Genomic DNA, 23,913 nt, shown 5'->3' with positions numbered 1-23,913 from the left:
ACCTCGAGGAAGACAGGGTCCAGGACGCCTCAGCATGTGGAATAAAATTCCACTGGCAAACCATCCAAACCTGGGGCTCTCCTCTGGTTCCTTCTGGAAAGTGCCTCACCCAGTTCCCCCAGAGTGATGGCTGGTTCTAAGCGAGCCCCGGAATTAGCCAGGAGGGTCGCCTGCAAATGCTGTAAAAAAAAAAAAAAAAAAAAAATGTTCCCATGTAACAAGATCAGTTTCTCATACTTCAAAAAGACTTTTATAAAACTGTCGCAACCTCTAGCATCCAGGCCATGTTTTTCACCAGCTCTCCTTGCCTGGTCTGCAAGGAAGTAAAATGGGTGTCCTGACAGGAGTCCCTCACTTTAATAAAGAAGAAGGAGAAGCACTTTTCATCCTCCTCCACTTCCCTTATTCGGGCTCCTGTAAGGAGAGCACTGGCTTGCTGGTCATATAATCATCTCAATTCAGCTTTTAGCTCAGTTTCTCTAGCACTATTAAAATCTTTCCCATTATTATGGTGGACATAAAGTTTTCCCAACTTTTTCTCCACTGTACGGATGGCTCTGCAGGATCGGGCTTTCCTACGGATACGATACTGTTTGGTAATGGTCCGCACTTTTGATTTGGTGGCTTCTTACCAATCCGAAGCAGAGCTACAAAAAGGTTTAAACTCCTGCCACACTTTAAAATGTTCATAAAAAAGGTCCCTATACTCCTTCTCCTTCAAGATGTCAATATTTAGTTTCCAAAACCCAGGGCCATGCAACGGGCCTCTGTGGAAACCGTAGCCCCAACCATCAAATGGTCCGTCGGCCAATAAGTTAGAGAGAAGGACCTGCTCAAAAACAACAGAGTCGGAAGCTAAAATCAAATCTAGGCAGCTTTGTGCTCCTCGCTATTACACAAAGTAATGCCCAGATGACTGGGGTTGCAGAAAGACCAAATCTAGACATAAAGTTATTAAAATGCTTGATACTAACATCCTCTTTACGCACGCACGCACGCACGCACACATTGTCTGAACCGTTTATCCCATACAGGGTTGCGGGGAACCAGAGCCTAACCTGGCAACACAGGGCATAAGGCTGGAGGGGGAGGGGATGCACCCAGGATGGGACGCCAGTCCAACGCAAGGCACCCCAAACAGGACTCAAACCCCAGACCCACTGGAGAGCAGGACTCAGTCCAGCCCACTGTGCCACCACGCCCCCCTCCTCTTTGCCCTCCAGATATATTTTAAAATCTCCACCAATCTCCACCAATTATTAAATGTCTATTACTGACTGTCGTGTTTGCCAGGGTGATGCGGACCCAAGTGCAGTTGCACGGTGTTATTCTATGCAGGATCGGCAGGCAGAATGCGTTGTAGCAAGATTCACCGATGAGCAGACGTCAATACCTGGAGAATCCGAAGCCGTAGTCCAGGAAACGAAGCCAATGGTCAGGGAGCGAAAAGAACGAAGAGACAGGGGGACGGGGTTCGGTGAGGACAGGAACAGGGCAAGGCAGGAACAGGAGCCGGAACAGGTACGGGAACAAGGACGAGGAGAAAAACAAAGTTGCAGGAGAAATGGATGGGCTTGCAGGCATGGGTAAGCGGATGGCTCGATGAGGGTCCGCGACCTGGTCTGTCCAGCGTCGTCCTTTTATGCTCCGGCTTCTTGATCATCCACAGGTGCACCGAGTTGCACTGCGGTCGTGGGCGTGACACCGACACACACAGATGCGCTGTCCCCTCCAGGTGGTGTCCACTCCTAGTACTTTACTGTTTACCTGTAACGATAAACTTACTTACATTCTCGAAACTTTGATCGCCAATGAGAACACCGATACCTGTGTAGTGGATGCCACCCGCACTCCAGCACAATCTATCTTTCTTCCAACCACCGGACGCTGATGTAAATGTGCACGTGTTGTCCCATGTGTGGCCCGTGTGCTTGAAATTTGCTCTTCAATGCTCTTATGCCTTTTAACACAGCCTGAAATGCACTCATGGGCACATTCTGCAAACACAAGCTAGTTGAGGGATTTTACACTCCGGTCCCCAGTTCTGTGGAAAACGACCAAGTTCCAGAGATGCTCTGTATTCTAGAATTCTCTACAGCTGGCAGTACTTACAGAACTGAATTAGTACTCAAGCTGGGAGGAGAAGCATTTAGTTGGGTGAAGGAATATTAAATATAATGGAAACATTATCTTTTGTTCAACAGGAGAGGAAAAAGACAGTAAGCTGAGAATCGTTCTGGTGGGAAAGACTGGAGTAGGGAAGAGTGCAGCGGGAAACTCCATCCTGGGGAGAAAGGAGTTCAAATCTGCTCTCAGCTCTTCCTCTGTAACTTCAGAGTGTGACAAAGCTACAGGAGAAGTGGACGGGAGAAAGGTGGCCGTGGTGGACACTCCAGGCCTGTTTGACACTAATTTCACCAAGGAGGAAATCATAAAGGAGATCGCACTGTGTATATCCCTGTCTTCCCCTGGACCACATGCTTTCCTGGTGGTCCTGCAGCTGGGCAGATTCACACAGGAGGAACAGGACACAGTGGAGATCATACAGAAAACCTTTGGACCTCAAGCAGATCAATACACCATGGTGCTATTCACACATGGAGACCAGCTGGAGGGAACCAAGATTGAAGATTTTATCAGTGGAAATGCAAAGATCTCGGAGTTCATCTCAACATGCCATGGTGGATACCATGTGTTCAACAATGAAGATGAGGGAAATCGCTCTCAGGTCACAGAGCTGCTGGAAAAGATAGAGAAGATGGTGGCTCTCAATGGGGGAGGTTGTTACACCACTGAGATGTATAAGGAAGCTGAGAGGGCCATTGAGAAGGAGAAAGAGAAGATTCTGAAGGAGACGCAAGAAGCCAAACGCAGAGAGGAGGAGGAGCTCAGGAAACATCTGAAAGGGGAAGCTTTAGAGCAAGCAAGAAAGGAGCTTTCTGAACGATACGAGAGAGAAGCGAGAGAGAAAGCCGAGAAAGACAATCTATTTATAAGGATGGCTCCATTAATAGGGTTAGGATTCGGAGTGGTAGGAGGGGTTGCTACAGGAGCTGTGTTAGGAGCACTGGTAGGAGGTCCAGCTGGAGCAGTAGCTGGAGCAGCCATAGGATTGTCATCTGGAGCAGCAGCTGGAGCAGCAATAGGGGCAGGGGTTTCACAGCAGTGTACCATACAGTGAGTGGATCAGTTAAACACGTTCTTGTCATTGTAAGATTTTTTTTAACGAATTTAACTTAATTCTGCTGAACTCACCTGTTTAAGTCTATTCATACTGATTTTTTTTATCATTACTTTTAAACATAAGAAAACTCACTGAAGTTTCTGACATAGCTGTAAGATACAAGTCCGCTGCACGGGGCTTCACACACACAGCTTTCCAAAACACCTTTGACAAAAAGCCTGATTTGTCTCCAACTACTTTCTTGTTAGTCCACAACCCAGGCTCCATTTTTGATGATTTTATGTCCCGTAAGCTGGCTACTTTTACATGCTTGGCAAGGAAATAGGATATTAAATAAATGTCGAAGTACAGTGGCATGTTTATCTCCGTCACTCTAAACATGTCACACGGAACAGAGGACACGGAGAAGGCTGGACCCAAGTGCAAACCATTTCTTTAGCACCAAGGGAATACACTTGTTCTCGTTGTGGGGAACGGGCAAACAGTCGGTCGATCGGCGGTCAGGGTGACAGCAAAGACCTGTGGTCGAAGTCAGGAGGCGAGGCGAATGGTCAGGAGCCAGGAAACGATGAACGGGATACAAGAGTGAATGGGAACAGGACATGGAACGAGGCGAGTACTGTTGACTCTCCTATTCTCAGTTGTCAAGTATGGTTGTGAAAGTTGGACTGTCCGTAAACATGACCGAAGAAAAATTGATTCATTTGAAGTGTGGTGTTGGAGGAGAATTCTGCGTATACCATGGACAGCGAGACGAACCAACAAGTCAATCATGGAGGAAATCAAATCGGAAATGCCACTTGAAGCGCAATTGATGAAGATGTGAACCAGGAGAAACGAGTTCTGGGTTCGAGGCATTGGTACTTTTACTACCCTGGCCAGGCCACCTGGGGGAGGGTGACTGATGTTGAAAGACCCGAAACACCCTGTGACCCCAGGTTACATCACTGATGATTTGTCCAAGTGATATTGAAAAACAGGCACTGCTTAGGAAATGTGGGCATTGGAAACATGTCCTTAATGACATGGGTGATACCCAGCAGGTCAGGGAGCTCTTGGACACTAGACTCCGTGGTGGAGAGAAACAAGTGGAAGTACTTTGATTTACAAAGAGAAAAGAGAGTGAACAGGTTCAGGCTCATGTCTTCAGGGAGGTTTGTAAATAATTTAAAAAAATATCATTGCAGGTTCACCAATAGAAACTCCAGATCCCACACTGTAGACTCCAGGACACACTCCTTACTGTGTCAGTCTTCCTGCATGGGGGCATTGAGGAAGCAGCAGGCGGGTCTGTTGGCCCGGACTCCCCTCCGAAGACACCTAGCAGAAGATAATGGGAGGGGCAAGAAACAGGCAGGGGAACTAGCTAGCTTCAAGAGTAAACTTGATCACCTCATCGCTGAGTCCTTGATGAGCTGTGATGTCTGGGTACTACCAGTCCACCTCTCCAGGTCCTGGTCTCTCAAACATGTGGGACCACCTATCGCACCCCACACTCTGGGATACACTTTGGACTGTGTCCCTCAGAGGCTAAAGATGTCTCCTCCACTCGGGCAGTCCTTGCAGAACCCATCGCATCAACATCTCCCAACATTGCTTCAGAGAAGGTTTCACCTGACTTATCTGATGTCTCCATTCCTAGTCCAGTCTCCATGCCAGGTTGTCGAGGTCATCAGTCCATTGTCCCAGGCAGAGGGAAGCCACATACCCATAACCTCGACAGTTTGGACAGGTCAGCAACCCCAACTGGGCCAACCTCTTTTGTTCCCACCACCATAGATGTGCTCCCAGCTGTGCATTTTTGCAACAGCCTGTTTGTTCAGGTCTGGGTTACCAGGGTTCCAGACCTTCCTGCTCTCACCCAAGGAGCAACAGGTCTCTTCTACAGCCTACTGTAGCTTTGCCTGCATGACTGGCTGCTATGCTCTTATTTTTCTTCAAATGAAAATGAAACAAAGGAAAAAAAAATTCCAAGTGTAGCCAGAATCAGCCACAAGGCCAGGACTGAGGACAGCAGGATTTTCACAAAAATGAGGTTTTATGTATATTAAAGCACACAAAAAAGAAGTACAAAACAGACCATTTCAGACAAAATCAGCAGCAACACAAAGAAGATTCTCAACGTCATCCTGCCCAAAGTCCTCCAGCCAGCATCTTTCACGGACCGTGCGATGGTCCGTAAGTGTCCGCAGCTGGTCGCTAGGAGCTGTCCATCAAACAGGTCCCGCCTCCTGCCCTGGTCCATACCCCCCAGGAGCTCACAGTGCTCGACACGTTCGTTCGGACAGTGGACTTGGGCAAAGGTAGCTGGTCGATGCTGAGACGAACTGAGACTTTGCATCCTGGTCTTATACTTGTTTTGTTTTGTGCAGTATTTCTATTGTCTGTTGTTTTTCTTCATAGTCTGTGGGGAAGCATTCAAGAAGAATTTCGTGATACTTGTACACGGTACTTGTACCCATGACAATGAACTTGAAAGTTGAACTTAAACTTGTACTTGTGGTCGTTTCCAGTATTTCTGCAGTATTCCTCTGTGTTCTTGCCTTTGTTTTTACAGTATGTTGCTGCTATTTGTGTAAGTAGCTGTGCATACAAACAGTGTAAGTCACCCTGGAGAAAGGGTCAGATAAATTAATTTAAATAAATGTAAATACACTTTATGAAGCAAGATTGGGTTTCCAAGCTCAATGTGACGCAGGAAATACTCCTCTTTTCTGAGGAACAATATAACAAGCTGTGCTCTGATGATCATGTGTCTGTATCTGAAGCTCTTTACTGTCAAAATGCACTTTTTTATGTTGCCCTTTGCTAAATTAATTAATGTAAATATGGCTTCATTGTCATCGGTAATGATAACCAAAAGTCAGAGTAAATCCAATGGTAAACACACCATTGTAATAACACTGGTGTTATTCTGTACAGGAAGAGTAACACCAGCCTGGAAGAGAGAGACGCACGCACGCGCACGCACGCACACACACACACACACACACACACACACACACACACACACACCTACCTACCCACCCCCCCCCACCCCCCCCGGCAACAGGTGGATGGACACGTTGACATGTGTACATGTTGGAGGTGTTTGAAAAGAGGCACCATGAAAAAAATTGGAACACTGGACTTTCTGCTTATTTACACAACTGAACTCGGACACGAGCCTGGAAGAACAATCATTTAGTCAGGGTTAGGGTTATTAAACATAATAGTGACGATATTGCCTTGTGTTCAACAGGAGAGGAAGAGCTGAGAATCGTTCTGCTGGGAAAGACTGGAGTAGGGAAGAGTGCGGCGGGAAACACCATCCTGGGGAGAAAGGAGTTCAAATCTGCCCTCAGCTCTTCCTCTGTAACTTCAGAGTGTGACAAAGCTACAGGAGAAGTGGACGGGAGAAAGGTGGCCGTGGTGGACACTCCAGGCCTGTTTGACACTAATTTCACCAAGGAGGAAATCATAAAGGAGATTGCACGGTGTGTATCCCTGTCTTCCCCTGGACCACATGTTTTCCTGGTGGTTCTGCAGCTGGGCAGATTCACACGGGAGGAGCAGGACACAGTGGAGATCATTCAGACAATCTTTGGATCTCAAGCAGATCAATACACCATGGTGCTATTCACACATGGAGACCAGCTGAAGGGAACCAAGATTGAAGATTTTATCAGCGGAGATGAAAAGATCTCGGAGTTCATCTCAAAATGTCGTGGTGGATACCATGTGTTCAACAACAAAAACATGGGAAATCGCTCTCAGGTCACAGAGCTGCTGGAAAAGATAGAGAAGATGGTGGCTCTCAATGGGGGAGGTTGTTACACCACTGAGATGTATAAGGAAGCTGAGAGGGCCATTGAGAAGGAGAAAGAGAGGATTCTGAAGGAGACGCAAGAAGCCAAACGCAGAGAGAAGGAGGAGCTCAGGAAACATCTGGAAGAGGAAGCTTTCGCGCAAGCAAGAAAGGAGCTTTCTGAACGATACGAGAGAGAAGTGAGAGAGAAAGCAGTTATAAGGACGGCGTCACTAATCGGAGCTGGAGTAGGACTGGTAGGAGATGTCCTTGGATCTGCAGTAGGAGCAGCAATAGCAGCAGCTGTAGCAGCACTAGTGTCACGGAGATGTGTCATTCAGTGAGGTTTAAAAGTTTAGAAGTTTTACCTTCATTCATTTAGCTGATGCTTTTCGCCAAAGCAACTTACAATGTTAAGGTCACAGTTATTACACACTTACAATCATTTACCCATTTATACAGCTGGGTCATTTTACTGGAGCAATTTTTAGGATAAGTACCTTGCTCAAGGGTACTACAGCTGGAAGGGGGGATCAAACCTGCAGCCTTTGGGTCCAACAGCAGTAGCTTGAGTCACTATACCAACCACCAGGGAGTTTTAAAACTCTTTCTTGAAGGATTTCAGCTAAATAGGTGAGTGCAGCAGAATCAATCATCATTCCTGAGGGATCTTTTTTGAAATTATTACATTTAAACAAAAAAAAGTGTTAAAAGTGTGACTCGCATCCAGTGAAACAACACAGTTCCAGTTTCTGCTGAACACTTAAAAAGGATTTCATTATCATGTCACGTATTGCGATTCGTCAGTCGAAAAAGGTTTCGTAAAAAATGCTCCTGTTCCAAGGGCAGAGACACAGGTTCGCGGAATCAGCGAATCGTGGAGATGAACCGTTTGGAAGTGTTTGTGCACCAAGGAAACGGAACAAGATGCTAATAAATCACGTGTGAATTGAAAGAGTGGCTCTTGATTCGCTTTTTAACACACGATCAACATGTAGTGCTGTGTGTGAGTGGAGGGCACAGCGACGCGGCATGGAGCACAAGTGCAAACGGCCTCTCCTGCTCCCGTACCCTGGAACGCGGTACTCGCCCTCAGCTGGTGCAGTAAAAACAGAGTCTCCTGTTGTAAGTTGCCTTTTCCATGAGGCCAAAGTGAAGTTTGCAACAGTTTACATTTCTAGGTGATGGAAGCACAAGAAAAACCCAGACACTTTGGGTGGTTTTCACCCCATCCTGTTGTTGCGTTTTCACAGGTACGTTTTTGCACAAATGTGTTCACTTCTACAGTTTTCAATTCAAGTAGCAGTACTTTCACGTTCTTCCGATGGCACCACCGCCCTCTGTGGTCTGGTCCTCTGCAGCACTGCGGTTCATGTCTTTAGGACCTTCTGCCAAGAATCGTGCAAACGTTGAGGAAATGTTCTGCGCATTGAAAATGAGACACACGCACACAAACACCCTTGTGGACGGGAAGGTCTGGGAAGGTCCGGGTGCACTCGCCATGTCGACAGGCCACCGGCGCGATCCGTGGCACCGCTGAAGAGTGCCAAGTGTACATCTGCACATACGCACACGCTCACCACATCACCCCACAGAACGTACACACAGCAGGCGGAGGGTACAGTGCAAGACACGCTGACATCGTGCGCTACAGAGACGTGCGAGGTCCCGGCGGAGAGCGTCAACGGCGGAGAGCCCAGTGATGAATACGAGAGCCTGAAGAGCCAGCCAGGAGCTCAATGCATGGGTAAGAAAAGACATGCAAGTGCAGCCACACACACACACGCACACACGCACACACATTATCCGAACCGCTCGTCCCATACAGGATCTCGGGGAGCCGGAGCCTAGCCTGGCAGCACAGGGCGTAAGGCTGGAGAGGGAGGGGACATACCCAAGACAGGACACCAGTCTGTCGCAAGGCACCCCAAGTGGGACTTGAACCCCAGACCCACTGGAGGGCAGGACCCGGTCCAACCCACTGCGTCACTGCACCCCCCCGGCAACTATAACCTGATTTACCAATTTCTACAGCTCAGTACTTTTACTGTATTAGTTCAGGGTAAGAAACGTGATCAAAGGCACAGCTGTGGTGGGATTTGAACCAGTAACCTTGAGGCTACCCAACAATCACCATGAGCACCCAGATCCACCTGGTTTTTGGTTCTGATTCATTCAAGAAGGGTCTTGAACACATCTGTCTTGGACGCTCTCCTCCCCTGATGCCCCGTGTGCTCCATAAACGTTCTCCACATGATGTGTCCCGATCAGTGCTGAGCTCAGCTGCCCAAGTAAAGTACCGTGTGGAGGCACAAATGCTGGTACTGCACTAAGTGACCGCGCTGGGAGAATCACGTGTGTGTATTAGTTGTACGTCGCGTCGGAGAAAACCATCAGCGAAATCAATAAATGTGAGCTTGAGTCCAGTGGTCAGCAATAGGGTTACTATGGCAACCAGCTCCACACCAACGTTTTACTGAGCGAGTGCATTTCGAGAAGGTTCCTCGAGGTTCAGCGTGGCTCCTCGGTTCTTCACTGGTCTCAGTCTAACCATTTCAGTGCATTGGCCTGAAAGCGTGAGCACAGAATTATCGACTTGTTTATGTTTGATAAGTGTGTTTCCTCTGACCACCCACTGGCTTATAAGTGAACTTCACTGTTGACCACATCTTCAGTTCTGAGGAAAAAGAGGTTTTGCACGCTCTGTCGGTGCGCTACCGATCAACTACAATGCAGAGGAGCTGCTTTCGCTGAGGCCTGCAAGGACGACGCTACTCACGGACATACCTGACAATGTTAGGAGGCAGCGAGTTCATTGGGGACGACCCCGGAGAAGAGGAAAGAGAGGAGGAGTTCCACAACGTCTCTGGAATCAGGGAAATAAACCACCGCTGCCGTCCATGATCTTGAGCAACGTGTGATCTTTGAAGAACAAAATAGAGGAACTGCGTATAAATTCAAGGATTTGTTATGAGCATCGCGACTCCTGCTTGATGGTCTTTACAGATACCTGGCTGCACTGTGATGTCCCCAACTCGCTGGCTGAACTCGAAGGGTTTTCCCTTGATCGAGCAGACAGGGATGAGTCTTCGGGGAAGACAAGAGGCGGTGGCATCTGTGTCTATATCAGGGATGGATGGTGCAGCCAGTACACGGTGAGAGAGTCATTGTGCAATCCGGATGTGGAATTATTTTGTTTATCACCGAGGCCTTTTTACCTTCCACGAGAATTTGGGAATATCATCATTTGTGCAGCATATGTTCCGCTGAGCGGGAATGCCGTTAAAGCGGCTAGCTGCATAACTGACTGTGTTCACATGCAACTACAGCGTACTCCTGGAGCTCTGATTTTTATTCTTGGTGATTTTAACCATTGCAGCCTGGACCTCTCTCCTCCACTGTATGAACAATATATCAAATGTGATACCCGAGGCAATAAGATTTTAGATAAACATTATGGGAATGTGAAGGATGCATATGTTGCCAAGTCAAAACCTCCATTGTCGAACTGCGATCATAACACGATTCACTTGATTCCTACCTATAGAACTCTTTTAAAAAGGATAAAACCATAGACAAAGACTGTGTCTGTTTGGTCTGATGGTAGTATTGAAATTTTAAAAGGTTGCTTTGCTTGTACGGACTGGGAACCGTTTCTCTGAAATGGACATTGAGGATTCCACAGAGACAATAACAGACTATATTAACTTTTGTGTGGACACAGTTGTTGAGAAGAAAACTGTAACTGTATTTCCTAATAACAAAACGAGGGAGGTCAAGGAGTGTTTAAACAGGAAGAAGTTGGCTTTTATCAGTCAAGATAAAATGGAATTAAAATTAGTCCAAAAGGAATTAAATGCTTTGTTGAAGGGGCCCAAGAAAAAACACAGAGATATTATAGAACCAAATTTTAATTCGGGGGATTCCAAAAAACTTTGGGATGCTATGAAAGTAGTAACCAATATGGAACCCCCCCCCGAAAGAGGCTCATAACTAGTCAATGATCAACAAAGAGCAGATGACTTAAATGACTTTTTTCTTAGGTTTGAGTCACACACACACACACACACATTTTCAGAACCGCTTGTCCCATACGGGGTCACGGGGGAACCGGAGCCTACCCGGCAACACAGGGCATAAGGCCGGAGGGGGAGGGGACACACCTAGGACGGGACGCCAGTCCGCCGCAAGGCACCCCAAGCGGGACTCGAACCCCAGACCCACCGGACAGCAGGACTGTGGCCCAACCCACTGCGCCACCGCACCCCCAGGTTTGAGTCACTTTTGGAGCAAATGGTAGATCAGGACTCTATTACATGTAACGTAGAGCAGAGATTAAAGGTAGCCCCACACATAGTTAGTTCGCTATTTAGAGGCATACGAACCAAAAAAAATCCACGGGTCCTCATGGAATTTCTGCTTTTTTGATAAAAACTTGTGCAAATGAACTTACTCCAGCATTCTGCCCTATTTTTCAGAAATCATTAGATTCACACACTGTTCCGTCCTTGTGGAAAAAAACTATAATTACGTCGGTTCCCAAGAAAAATTGCCCAGTTGAGAATTGTGATTTTAGACCTGTGGCTTTGATTTCAAATGTTATGAAACGTTGTGAAAGACTTGTAGTAACTGTTCTAAAGGACGAGGTTAAATTACCCCTTGACTCGTTTCAGTTCGTCTTTAAGGCTGGACGGGGCACTGAGGACGCCATTAATTGTCACTCATTTGATGAATAGGCATTTAGAAGATACCCAAGCATATGCACGTCTACTTTTTATAGATTTTAGTTCGGCTTTTAACACACTTCAACCCCAGCTACTAATTAGGGAGCTGACAGAGTTAAAAGTGAATCCCTCTTGCATTAAGTGGTTTTATTCGTTTTTAACAAATCGAACGCAAAAAGTCAGGGTCAACAATTCTTATTCTGAGGTCCAGACTACCAATATGGGGGCCCCGCAAGGTTGTGTTAGCTCACCCATTTTATTTACATTATACACTAATGAGTGCGTTACTAGTCAGGATAATACCTTCTTCATCAAATTTTTTGATGATACTGCAATATTGAGTTTATTGTACAGAAACACCGTACCTTCGCAGTACTTTTCAGAAGTTGCCAGGTTTGTGGGGTGGTGTGACGATAATTCCTTGATTTTAAATGAAATGAAGACTGTTGAAATGATCTTCGACCCCAGATCTGTCGGGGATCGTAGTCCTATAATAATACATGGTAATATTATTGAACAGGTATCTTCATATAAATACTTGGGTGGTTATATTGATGAGCTGTTATGTTGGTTTGCTCACATAAACAGTCTGTGTTCCAGATTGCAGCAGAGACTATATTTTTTGTGAAGGTTAAAAGTATTTGAGGTAAACCAGAAGATTCGGTTTCTGTTTTACCAGTTTGTTTTTGAGAGCTTGATAAGGTATGGTATTACAGCATAGTACAGAAACTTAACTGTCCAGTTAAAATCAAAACTTGGACGACTAGTACATACCGCTCTAAAAATTATTGGGTGGGAAGAGAAAAGACCCATACAGGAGTTGTACGAGGCATCTATTTTAAAACGCTATAAAAATTGTGGCTGATGACACATTTTAGATGAGAACTTTAACATGTTACCCTCAGGTAGAGGATTTATAATCTTGATTTGTAAATCAAATCATTATAAGAATTGTTTTGTGCCAACTGCAGTTAAATTATTAAACAAGGGATTCCAAAACTGAGGTTTTAGACTTTTTTAATTTTTTTTTTTTTTTAATTTATTTTAATTTTTTAAACTGTTATGTTAGGGTGTGTATTGTTTTATGTGAGTCTAGTGTTGTGCACTGGCCATGTCATGCTGTCCAACACAAAAGGGACAATAAAGTATATTCTATTCTATTCTATTCTGAAGGAACATCCTGTGACCCCGTTGCACCATAAGAGGAGGACGAGTTATCGCTCGTGCTGCTTTTTGTGTCCGTTTTGCCGAGGCTGACTGAAGGGAGTGTTTGCAATTTGAATGTGGGTGAGATTTCATGCTAATGAAATATCAGTTAGTGTTCCAGTGAATACATACACAGTAGCAGCTCTTCGGGATGGCGAGGTGTGGAGAACGGGGGCGGCTCCTGTGCACATCTCAGCGCAGAGACGCAAAGTAAGCGAAGAGCTGGAAGGAAGGGCGGCCGAAACGGAAGCTGTAGGCAATTTGCACAAAGGCCGTTTCAGTCTCGCCTTCCCTGCCCAGAGAGCTCGACCCTCACAGCTCCAGCGAATTTCCCAAATAGTAAAAGACTCTATTTACTGTTATTTACTCATTGCGCCGGTGCTCTTCTCCGCAGTAACTTACACTGTACAGTACGGCTGAGAAACTTGGCACTCGGCTCAGAGGCCGCATCGGCCAATGGAAGGTTTGCACAGCCTTCCCAAGATCATTTTAATTCGTTTCCGGGGTAAGAAATGGACCGAAGTATGGATATGTGCTGAAGAAATCTTTTCTGAGGGTCACTAAAACCACTTTGTAAATTATTTATGGAGAAGTAGCTAATGAAAAGAAAAAAATCCACCTTTAATGCATCATTCCTAGTAGTACTATTTAGTTCATTCTACTAGAATATGCTATGCTCGAAATTCTGGTAACATCTCAGCAATTTACAGTTACATTTATATTTATTTATTTATCAGACGCTTTTCTCCAAAGCAACTTCCAATGAACTCTATGTAGTGTTAGCAGCCCACACCCCTTATTCACCGCGGTGACTTACACTGCTAGATACACTACTTATACTCGGTCACTCATCCATACATCAGTGGAACACACACACTCTCTTCGAACCTGAACAGCGTGTGTTTGGAGTGTGGGAGGAAACAAGAGCACCTGGAGGAAACCCACGCAGACACAGGAGAACATGCAATCTCCACACAGTTTTAACAAATTTTATGAATTTCTTAACAATAGCAAAAACATTCTGAGTTTGCACTGTGGTTGTTCACAGTGTACATGTGAAAGACATTTCCCTAAAGAGGGTATGATATTCTGTACCCTGGCCTATGCCAGTGCGCTGATTAATAAAGAGCCCCTTTTACTGGACAGAAACCCTGCAGGCGTCCTCTGTTGGGTGCTGTGGAAAAAGGCATGGAAATGCAGTCCTTCCATCTCTCCCTGTCCCAGTCCCCCTGCTACTCACAAAGCCAACAATCACCTCAACCTTGTCTTCTGTAACTGTGGTTGTCCTGTCCTCTCTGTTACTTCGCTGCATGTCTCTAATCAGATTTCTGCGCTGTCTTCCTCCCTTGACTCTCTCAGGTCCACTGTAACAGGACCAAACTGCGAGCTGCAGAGCAGCAATGGCAAAAATCCAAAATTCGCTCGGACATGGATGCCTACAAATTCCTCTTGGCTACTTTCCACTCTGCTGTCTCTTCAACTAAAACCTCCTTCTTCCACAACAAAATACAGGCAGCATCTAAAAAAACCACACAGGCTCTTTGCCACCTTCTCATCCCTTCTGTGTTCTCTGCCACCTCCTCCTCCTTCTTCTCTCAGTGTTGACAACTTTGCTTTGTTTTTCAAAGTCAATTCAATCACCGACAAGTTCTCAGCATCACCCTGCCCGGTTCGTGCTGGACCTCCCTGCGAAGCTATCCTCTCCAAATTCAAACCCAACAATCCAAATCTGAAATCTCTGGCCTCCTGATATTGCGCAGAGCCATCACCTGCTCGCTTGATCCGATCCCAACGTCACTCCTACAGAACATCTCCCCGCAGCTCTCCACCTTCATCCGTAAGATCATCAACTCTCCTCTGGCTGCCTCCCAGCTGCCTTCAAAACTGCTCTCATTTCACCTCTGTGAAAGAAATCCTCCCTGGATCCCAGTTCGGGCCAGTCTGCTGCCTCTCCTTCCTGTCTAAAACCCTAGAGCGGGCAGCCTGTGATCAACTGTCTGATTTCCTCACCCGGAAGCATCTCCTCGATGGTCATCAGTCTGCTTTCAAAGTTGGTCACTCCACTGAGACGGCGCTCCTGGCGGTGTCTGATGCTCTCCAGTTGGCTAGAGCTGCCTCCCTCTCCTCGGTCCTCATCCTCCTTAATCTGTCTGCAGCATTCAACACTGTCAACCGCCGGATTCTACTCTCCTCTCTTAGTCAGCTTGGAATCAAATGAGCAGCTAAGATGGTTTGAGTCCTACCTATCTGACAGATCCTATCAAGTGGCCTGGTGGAGCTCTCGTTCTCCTCCTCTGACTCTCTCACCTGGTGTCCCGCAGGGCTCGGTACTGGCTCCTCTTCTCTTCTCGATCTACACCTCCCTCCCTCAGTCCAGTCATCACCCCCCATGGGTTCAAATACCACTGGTGTGCTGATGATACCCAGCTCTTCCTCTCCTTTCCACCTGGTGCGTCAGACATCTCTGCATGCATTGCTGCCTGCCTGTCGGACATCTCTTCATGGATGTATGATCACCATCTCCAAGTCAACCTCTCCAAAACAGAGATCCTACACCTCCCAGCTGGCCTGTCCTCCTGTCACGACCTCTCGATCAACCTGGACAATTCATTCATTTTCCTACCTCCTCGGCTAAGAGTCTGGGAATAACTATTGATGGTTGTCTATCTTTCTCTCAGCTCATTGAAGCCACAACCCAAATTTGCAGATCTGTCCTCACCTCAGAACTGACTCTGCCCAACTACTTGTCCAGGCCATGGTGACATCCCGTCTGGATACTGCAAGTAAGTATGTCATTGTTTGTAGTAAGGTATAAATGTTCATGCACCATAACTTTGAGATCATACCTGTTGAAAAATGGATAAACCTTCACACAGCTACTCATGGAATGTAATGTAAATGTTTTTTAAAAAATTATTATAAATGTAGGGGGGTGCGGTGGCGCAGTGGGTTGCACCGCGTCCTGCTCTCCAGTGGGTCTGGGGTTCGAGTCCCGCTTGGGGTGCCTTGCGACGGACTGGTGTCCTGTCCTGGGTGTGTCCCCTCCCCCTCCGGCCTTACGCCCTGTGTTGCCGGGTAGGCTCCGGGTCCCGGCGACCCTGTATGGGACAAGCGGTTCAGAAAGTGTGTGTATTATAAATGTGATTAGGAATTGTCAATATTCAGATAAAGTTTTATATAGCTACTCATTGTCACGTCCACGCCCGCATCACACTCAACAACACCTGACACCATTCAAGCCAATCAGTACACGCACCCTTAAAAGACCCTTCTCAGCTCCCGTACAATCACGAAATTTCACTGAGACAACCATTTCTCCTGCACTATGTCTAATTCTTCCTCGACCCTTACTTCCTGTCTCCGATTCCCGGCTTTCAACTCTTCACTTCGTCCCCTGACCTCGTCCTTGGATCCTCGCTCTCACCCTGACCACTGATCGACCGACTCTTCGCCCATCCCCGACAACGAGAACTTGCCTGATCCCTTGGTTCCTGATGACCGATCCTGCACTTGGGTCCAGTTTCCCTCATGTCCTCGGTTCCGTGTGACACTCGTGTGATAAACATTGATTCATTGAACATGACAGAAAGTAACAAACTAACTGTACTTAATAATCACACGTCTGTATCTAAGTGTCTATTTCTTCTAATGTAATGCACAGGATGTAATGCAAATAGAATCAGTATATACAATGTACAGTTCTACTACTGCAATAAGCTGATTAACCCAGTGCAATGACTCCAGCACTCAATGCACCTCCCTAAATTTATATTTACATCTATTCATTTAAATTTATTCATTTATCAGATGCTTTTCTCTAAAGCGACGAACATCTCATACAAAATACAATGTGTTCATTACATTAGGAGAAAGACACATAGTTGCAGACATGTGATTCTTAAGTAAACCTAGTTTGTTTCTTTCCACTTTATGTACCGATGTTCATCGCACGAGTACAGGGCGGTATCTAGGGAGTTCTGGGCCCCAGAAAGAATATTGACATGGGCCCCCACTGCCCTCCACCCATATCATGTATGGTACAAGGTATGGGCATGGATGCCCACATCTACGATGTCACTGGGACCCTCTAAGTCATCTTTGGAATGGGGTTGTGGGTCAAATGAAGCCACAGTCAAATCTGTTGCTGCACTTTGCGCTCACTTTGACATAGATGATTTACTTGTAACAGAACATGATCATTTTGTTAACACTTTTATTTCAAAATTGAAAGGTTTATCCATCCATCCATCCATCCATTTTCTATCCCGCTTGTCCTAGTAGGGTTGTGGTAGCAGTAGGCAGAGCAGAGGCCCAGCCGCCCCTGTCCCCTGCAACTTCCTCCAGCTCAACCTGGGGGATCCCCAGCCGTTCCCAGGCCAACTGGGAGATATAATCCCTCTAGCAGGTCCTGGGCCGACCTCGGGGCCTCGTCCCAGTTGGCCATGCCTGGTATACCTCCAAAGGGAAGCGCCCAGGGGCATCGTTATCAGATGCCCGAACCACCTTAACTGGCTCTTCTCAATGTGGAGGAGTAGCGGCTCTACTCTGAGTTCCTCCCGGATGTCTGAATACCTCACCCTATCATGGAGAGTGAGTCCCAACACCCTGCGAAGAAAATTAATTTCAGCAGCATGTATCCGCAATCTTATTCTTTCGTTCGTTACCCAAAGTTCATGACCATAGGTGAGGGTAGGGACAAATGGAGAGCTTTGCCTTATGGCTCAGCTCCCCCTTCACCACTACAGTCCGGTACAGTGACCGCATTACTGCTGCCGCTGCTCCCAGTCTGTGGCTGATCTCACGCTCCCTTCTTCCCTCACTCGTGAACAAGAACCCAAGATACTTGAACTCCTCCACCGGGGGCAAAAACTCTCTCCTTACCTGGAGGGGGCATACCATCGTTTTCCGTGAGACAACCATGGACTTTTGAGGTGCTGATCCTCATCCCCACCGCTTCACACTCGGCTGCAAACCGTTCCAGTGCGTGCTGGAGGCAGCCATGTGATGATGCCAAAAGGACAACATCATCTGCAAAAAGCAGAGATGTCACCTTCCGACTCCCACACAGAATGCCCTTCTGACCTCGACTGCGCCTTGATATCCTGTCCATGAAAACCACAAACAGGAGTGGAAACGAGGCACAACCTTGGCGAAGTCCAACACCCACACTGAACAGGCCTGACTTAAGGCCAAATACGCGGACACAGCTTTCGCTCCGTATGTACAAGGACCGAATGGCTCGCAGTAGTGGCCCCGGTACCCCGTACTCCCGAAGCACCTCCCACAGAATTTCCCGGGCAACACTGTCGTAGGCCTTCTCCAGGTCTACAAAATACATGTAGACTGAATTAGCAAATTCCCATGCTCCTTCAATGATCTGCGAGAGGGTAAAAAGCTGGTCCACTGTTCCACGGTCAGGGCGGAATCCGCAGTGTTCCTCTTCAATCTGAGGTTCAACTATCGGCCGGAGCCTCCTCTCCAGCACCCCGGCATAGACTTTCCCAGGGAGGCTGAGAAGTGTGATGCCCCGATTAGTTAGCACACACTCTCCGGTCCCCTTTCTTAAAGAGAGGGGCCACCATCCCAGTTTGCCAATCCAAAGGCACTATCCCCGAGGTCCATGCAACATTGCAGAGGCGTGTCAACCATGACAGCCCTGCAACATCCAGGGCCTTAAGCAGTTCCGGGCAGATCTCATCCACCCCCAGTGCTTTGCCACTGTGGAGCTTACAAACTACCTCGGTGACTTCCATTTACATTTACATTTATTCATTTAGGAGACGCTTTTGTCCAAAGCGACGTACATCTCAGCAAAAGTACAATTTATGCACTACATTAAGTGAAAGAGACACAGCTGCAGACATGTGACTGAAGTAAACTTAGTTTGTTGCCTACCACTTGCTGCACCGAGATTCATCGTTCAAGTAGGTGCATAAAACACAGGACAGACAAATCCTGTCAGGAAAAAAGAAGTAGCAAAACAACTCCACTTACCCGAAACACCACGAACAGCAGCGACAGACCTCCAATGCAAAATGGAAAGGGAAATGGACTCTGACAGCTCAGAAGCCTCTGGCCCTGAATCCTGTAAGGAAGGCATATCACTCAGGTTTAAGAGTTCCTCAAAACGCTCCTTCCACCTCTCAACAATGTCCTTAACAGAGGTCAGAGTTTCTCCATTCCTGCTGAGCACAGCCTGAGCGAAGCTCCTCCGACCCCTTCTGAGCTGCCGGATGGCTCTCCGGAACCTCTTTGAAGCCGACCGATAGTCGTTTTCCATGGCCTCTCCAAACTCCTCCCATGCCCCGGATTTTGCTTCTGCAGCCGCAGCCGCTGCTACCTTTTCGCCTGCCGGTACCTGTTTGCTGAGTCAGGAGCCCCAGAGCCAACTAGGCCCTAAAGGCCTTATTCTTCAATTTGACGGCTTCCCTCACTACCGGTGTCCACCAGCGGGTTATCGGGTTGCCACCCTGGCTGGCACCAACAAGCTTTTGGCCACAGCTGTGCCTGGCTGCTTCCACAATGGAGGTTTTGAACAGGGTCCATTCAGACTCCACGTCCCCTACCTCCTCCGGGACATGGGAGAAGCTCTCCCGGAGGTGTGAGTTAAAATCATTCTGGACGAGGTCCTCTGACAGTCATTCCCAGCACCCTCTCATTAAACGTCTGGGCCTACTGGGTCTGTCCATCAGTTTTCACTGCCATCTGATCCAACTCACCACCAGATGGTGATCAGTTGATAGCTCAGCACCTCTCTTCACCCGAGTGTCCAGAACATGTGGCCTCAAGTCAGAAGAAACGACTACAAAGTCGATCATTGACCTTTGGCCCAAGGTGCTCTGGTACCAAGTACACTTATGAGCATCCTTGTGCTCGAACATGGTGTTTGGTATGGACAAACCATGAGAAGCACAGAAGTCCAATAACATTTCACCGTTCGGGTTCAGATCGGCAGGCTGTTCTTCCCAATCACACCACGCCAGATTTCCCAGTCATTGCCAACGTGAGCGCTGAAGTCCCCCAGCAGGACTATGGAGTCTGTAGGTGGGGCCCTGTCCAGAACCCCACCCACCCTCTTCAAGAAGGTTGACTGCTTTGAACTGCTGTTTGGTGCTTAAGCACACGCAACAGTCAAAGTCTTCCTCTCTGCGACCCTAAGTCGCACTGAGGCAACCCTCTTGTCCACCGGGATAAACTCCAACTGTACGGCAGCCAGCCAGGGGCTTGTGAGTATCCCCACACCTGCCTGGCACCTCTCACCCCATGCAACTTCTGAGCAGGAGAGACCACCCCCTCTCGAGGAGTTTGGTTCCAGAGCTAACACTGTGAGTGGAGGTGAGCCCAACTATATCTAGTTGGTATTTCTCAACCTTTCGCACTAGTTCCGGCTCCTTCCACCCCAGTGAGGTGAGATTCCACGTACCAAGAGCCAGTTTCCGTCACGAGGGGCTACAACGCCATGTGCCACCCCACCCCCTCCGCTGCCAGGTATACATTGCACCCAACCCCATGCTGGACCTTGCAGGTGGTGGGCCCACATGGCCCCCCCACGATGCTTTTTCGGGCTGAGCCCTGCCGAGCTACGTGGGCTGCCCAGCCACTAGGAGCTTGCCTAGGAACACTACCCCCAGGCCTGGCTCCAGGGGTAGGTCCCGGTGACCCTATTCCAGGCAGGGTAAACGTTCTCCTGTGTACTTTTTTCATGGGGGTTTTTGGATCATGTTAGTTTGGATCTTCACTCCAGACCTGTTCACCTTGGGAGACCCTACCAGGAGCATACTGCTCCCGACAACATAGCTCTGGAGATCCCTAGACCACGCAAGCTCTTCCGCCACGCCAAGGCCCCAATCCAGGAAGGGATTAAAGGTTTATATAAATATTAATAATAATTAATAATACTATTCAAACCCACACTGCTAGGTACAGGAACAGCTTTTACCCCACTGCTGTAAGAGTATACAACACTCACCAAGGTGCCACCTTTAGTAACTAAAGTTGCGCTGCTCCTTCCAAGCACACTGGTAGATTACGCTGTCATTTTAAGCATTCTCATGTTCTGAGTTCTCTGGCTGTCAACTGCTATTGATTGTTATTATTGCTACCGTTATTTATTGTTATTAGCATTCCTCAGAGCCTGTCACTGTTATTGTTTTGTTTTGTGCAGTACTTCTATTGTTTTTGTTCATAGTGTGTGGAGAAGCATTCAAGAAGAATTTCTTGATACTTGTACATGGTACTTGTACCTATGACAATAAACTTGAACTTGAAACTTGAAATATTACATCAAAAAAATGGCATTAAGCCATTAATAACTTCTTATGAAACAATGTTTAAAGTCTACAAGCAATTATTCAAGAGAAACTAACAAAATAATAACAAAAGACAAGAAATTAATAAAACAATAAAACAAATTAAAAAAGTACCAGAAATAATAAAAAGCCTGAAACAGCTGAAGTAAACATTCAGAAATTGAAAAGAATGCAGTCAAATGTATAATAAAACCACTTAAATTACCTATTGTCTTCATTTTTGATGAAGATAATATGCTACTGCACAATATATTATTAAACACACACACACAGCTCTTATTAGGTGTCCTGTTCCTGCGAAAGGATGAAATCGGGCGGAGAAATTATCTGTTCACGGCGTCCCATCATACTGACATCCCTACAGTGCACTAACCTGTCTTCTTAAAGAAGGTCTTGATAAACTGGGATCCACCAGTTCTCCTGGCCTCCCGCTCCTCCTTTTCGCCACGTGTACAGGAAGTCGGAGGCGTAGATGGTGAAGAGGAAGGGAGTCAGTAACACACAGCTACCAAAGCAAGAACAGAGAAGGTTAACCATGAGATGGTCTTGAACATTTGGGTGGTCAGGATAAGTGCCATGGTTACCACATTCCAAAGAACCTCCTACTCATCGGGACCTACGGTAGATGTTGGCAGACGCAGCACCTCTGAGGTCAGTGCTAGCCCATCGCCACTCGTCCCGTTTCCTGGAGCAATAAGGCTTAACGAGTGCAACAAAACGAGGGCAGGTGTCATGTCTGCAACCTTCTGCAACATGTACAATATTAGAGGATCATTACTGCAGTAAAGTCAGTAAAGTCAATGCACACAGTGTACAAACGTTTACGTTTACATGTATTCATTTAGGGGACGAGATCCTCCAAACTGACATACGTGTCAGAGTAAAACAGAGTGCATCACACCAGCAAAAGGAGTGAATTGAATAGAGACACATGCCCGTAGACACACGTGCGCACATACATTTACATACGCTGCAGAGTGCATATAGTGTTTATACACGGGCAGCTGATACTGTAGTGGTTAGAGCCGCTACCTTTGCATATGAAGGTTACCTGATCCAATCTCGTCTGCAGCTGTACTACCCTTGAACGAGGTACTTTCTCTTACTTACTCTGGTATGGCTACCAATAGCTGAACACCGCAAGTTGCTCTGGAGAAAAGTGTCTGATAAATGAATAAATGTGACTGTTTCAGAGCAGCTCATATTGTCGCAGGTTTGATTCCCACCTTCGTCTCTAGTACCCTTGAACAAGGTACTTACCCTAAATTGTTGCAGTAGGGAAAAATTACGCAGCTGTATAAATGGGTAAATAATTGAGTTGCTTTGGAGGAAATGTGTTTGCTGAATTAATACAAGTGAGTGTAAGAAAAGAGATGTGAACATGAGATTGTGCTCTGGAAAGTACCTCGAAGGAAAGCGTTGATGAGAGAAGATGTCAAACACACAGCGATGAGAGGTGGCCTGGGTCCAAGGAGGACGATAACATGTTTCTCAGGTGAAAAGGACACACCCTGAAGGCTGTGTGTGTGTTCCAAAAACAGCATCTCTCACACACACAATGCAGTGAGCCTTCAGCTACGGATCATGTGAACCTCATAGAACCACGTGAGCTCCCTCTGCTCCTAGAACCTGCAGCTTCCAGAGGACACCTGGACCATGTTCACCTTCACGCTCTTCCACTGGACCTGATGCTGGATTCTCCACAGCGACAGTTCAGCATCAACCACTGTGTCCACGGTCATCAACAGACTGTTGACCTTCTACTGGGTCGTGACCTCACGTAACATCTGCTGTGGTTCATGTTCTCCTCATTCAAATGCCACTTTGGCAGAGATAAGAGAGAGCAGGTGACTGACTGTTAACAGCCTTCCTTTTTATTTCTCCAGCTCTTTTCATTCTTTGGAGAAAAGACCTTCACCTGGTACAGTGAGGTCATCAGAAAGGTCACTGAAGCCCCGTGTCACTTGATGGAGCAGAAATCAATGAAATGCTAGAGCACAGAGGTCACTGGAGACCTTTCTCTGCACGTTAACCCGCAGATGTGACCTGGTGTGTGTTTGTCTGCTGTACGGAGTGTACTTACCGCTGTACCACTGTCGCATAGTTCCCAGCCAGACCTCCGTTCAGACACGAAACCCTGGAGACCCAAAACCCTGACAAGAACCCAGCAGAACTTCACAGGTTTCTTGCAATCGCACCAGATGCTTCACTGTTGAACATTTCTTTGATAAACCAGTAAACCTACTGAGGTGCTATGAACCCACATTAGGGAGGAACCTGGTGGATTTGATGGACCAGGACCACAGCGTGGTCCACAGCCTGGGCATCTTGCCTACCGTGCACAGTAAACACGGTGTATCATGTTCACCTTAAAAAGAAGACATTACCGCAGAACCGCCTTCATTGTTTAACTGCACTTGATTTCATACAACGGCGGCTCATATTGCAACAATGTCAATGTCAGTGAACTCATGGTCACTTTACTATGTGTCTCCCCTCCGCTGAACTGTGAGTTAAGCAAATGTCCAAAGATCTGAGTCATGTTAATATGCATAAGGGCCCCAATAAAAGGCTGTTCGCTGCTCTAGTTCGCAGTAACAACATCGAGCTGTGGCAACATGATGTTCCTGCGGTGCTCTGCAAGCTCCTGGATTCTCCTTCTCCTTCTGCTCAACTCCTGCCTAGACCTTTGCACGAGTGTCA

At 47.0% G+C, this 23,913-nt stretch overlaps 1 protein-coding gene across 1 annotated transcript; it reads left to right on the top strand.

Annotated features, from left to right (window-relative positions):
* The first annotated feature begins 754 nt into the window (after positions 1–754).
* LOC108925874 (uncharacterized) lies at positions 755–7,351 on the top strand. The gene is made up of 3 exons (XM_018738203.2): positions 755–798; positions 2,164–3,177; positions 6,346–7,351. Exons 1-3 carry the CDS (start codon positions 755–757, stop codon positions 7,313–7,315), a joined length of 2,028 nt encoding a protein of 675 aa, XP_018593719.2. The 3' UTR covers positions 7,316–7,351.
* The last annotated feature ends 16,562 nt before the right edge of the window (positions 7,352–23,913 follow it).

Source organism: Scleropages formosus, chromosome 16, assembly GCF_900964775.1.
Source record: "Scleropages formosus chromosome 16, fSclFor1.1, whole genome shotgun sequence".
NCBI classification, from domain to species: Eukaryota; Metazoa; Chordata; class Actinopteri; order Osteoglossiformes; family Osteoglossidae; genus Scleropages; species Scleropages formosus.
The sequence above is the reverse complement of the archived record's forward strand: the minus strand, read 5'-3'. Positions and strand labels throughout refer to the sequence as shown.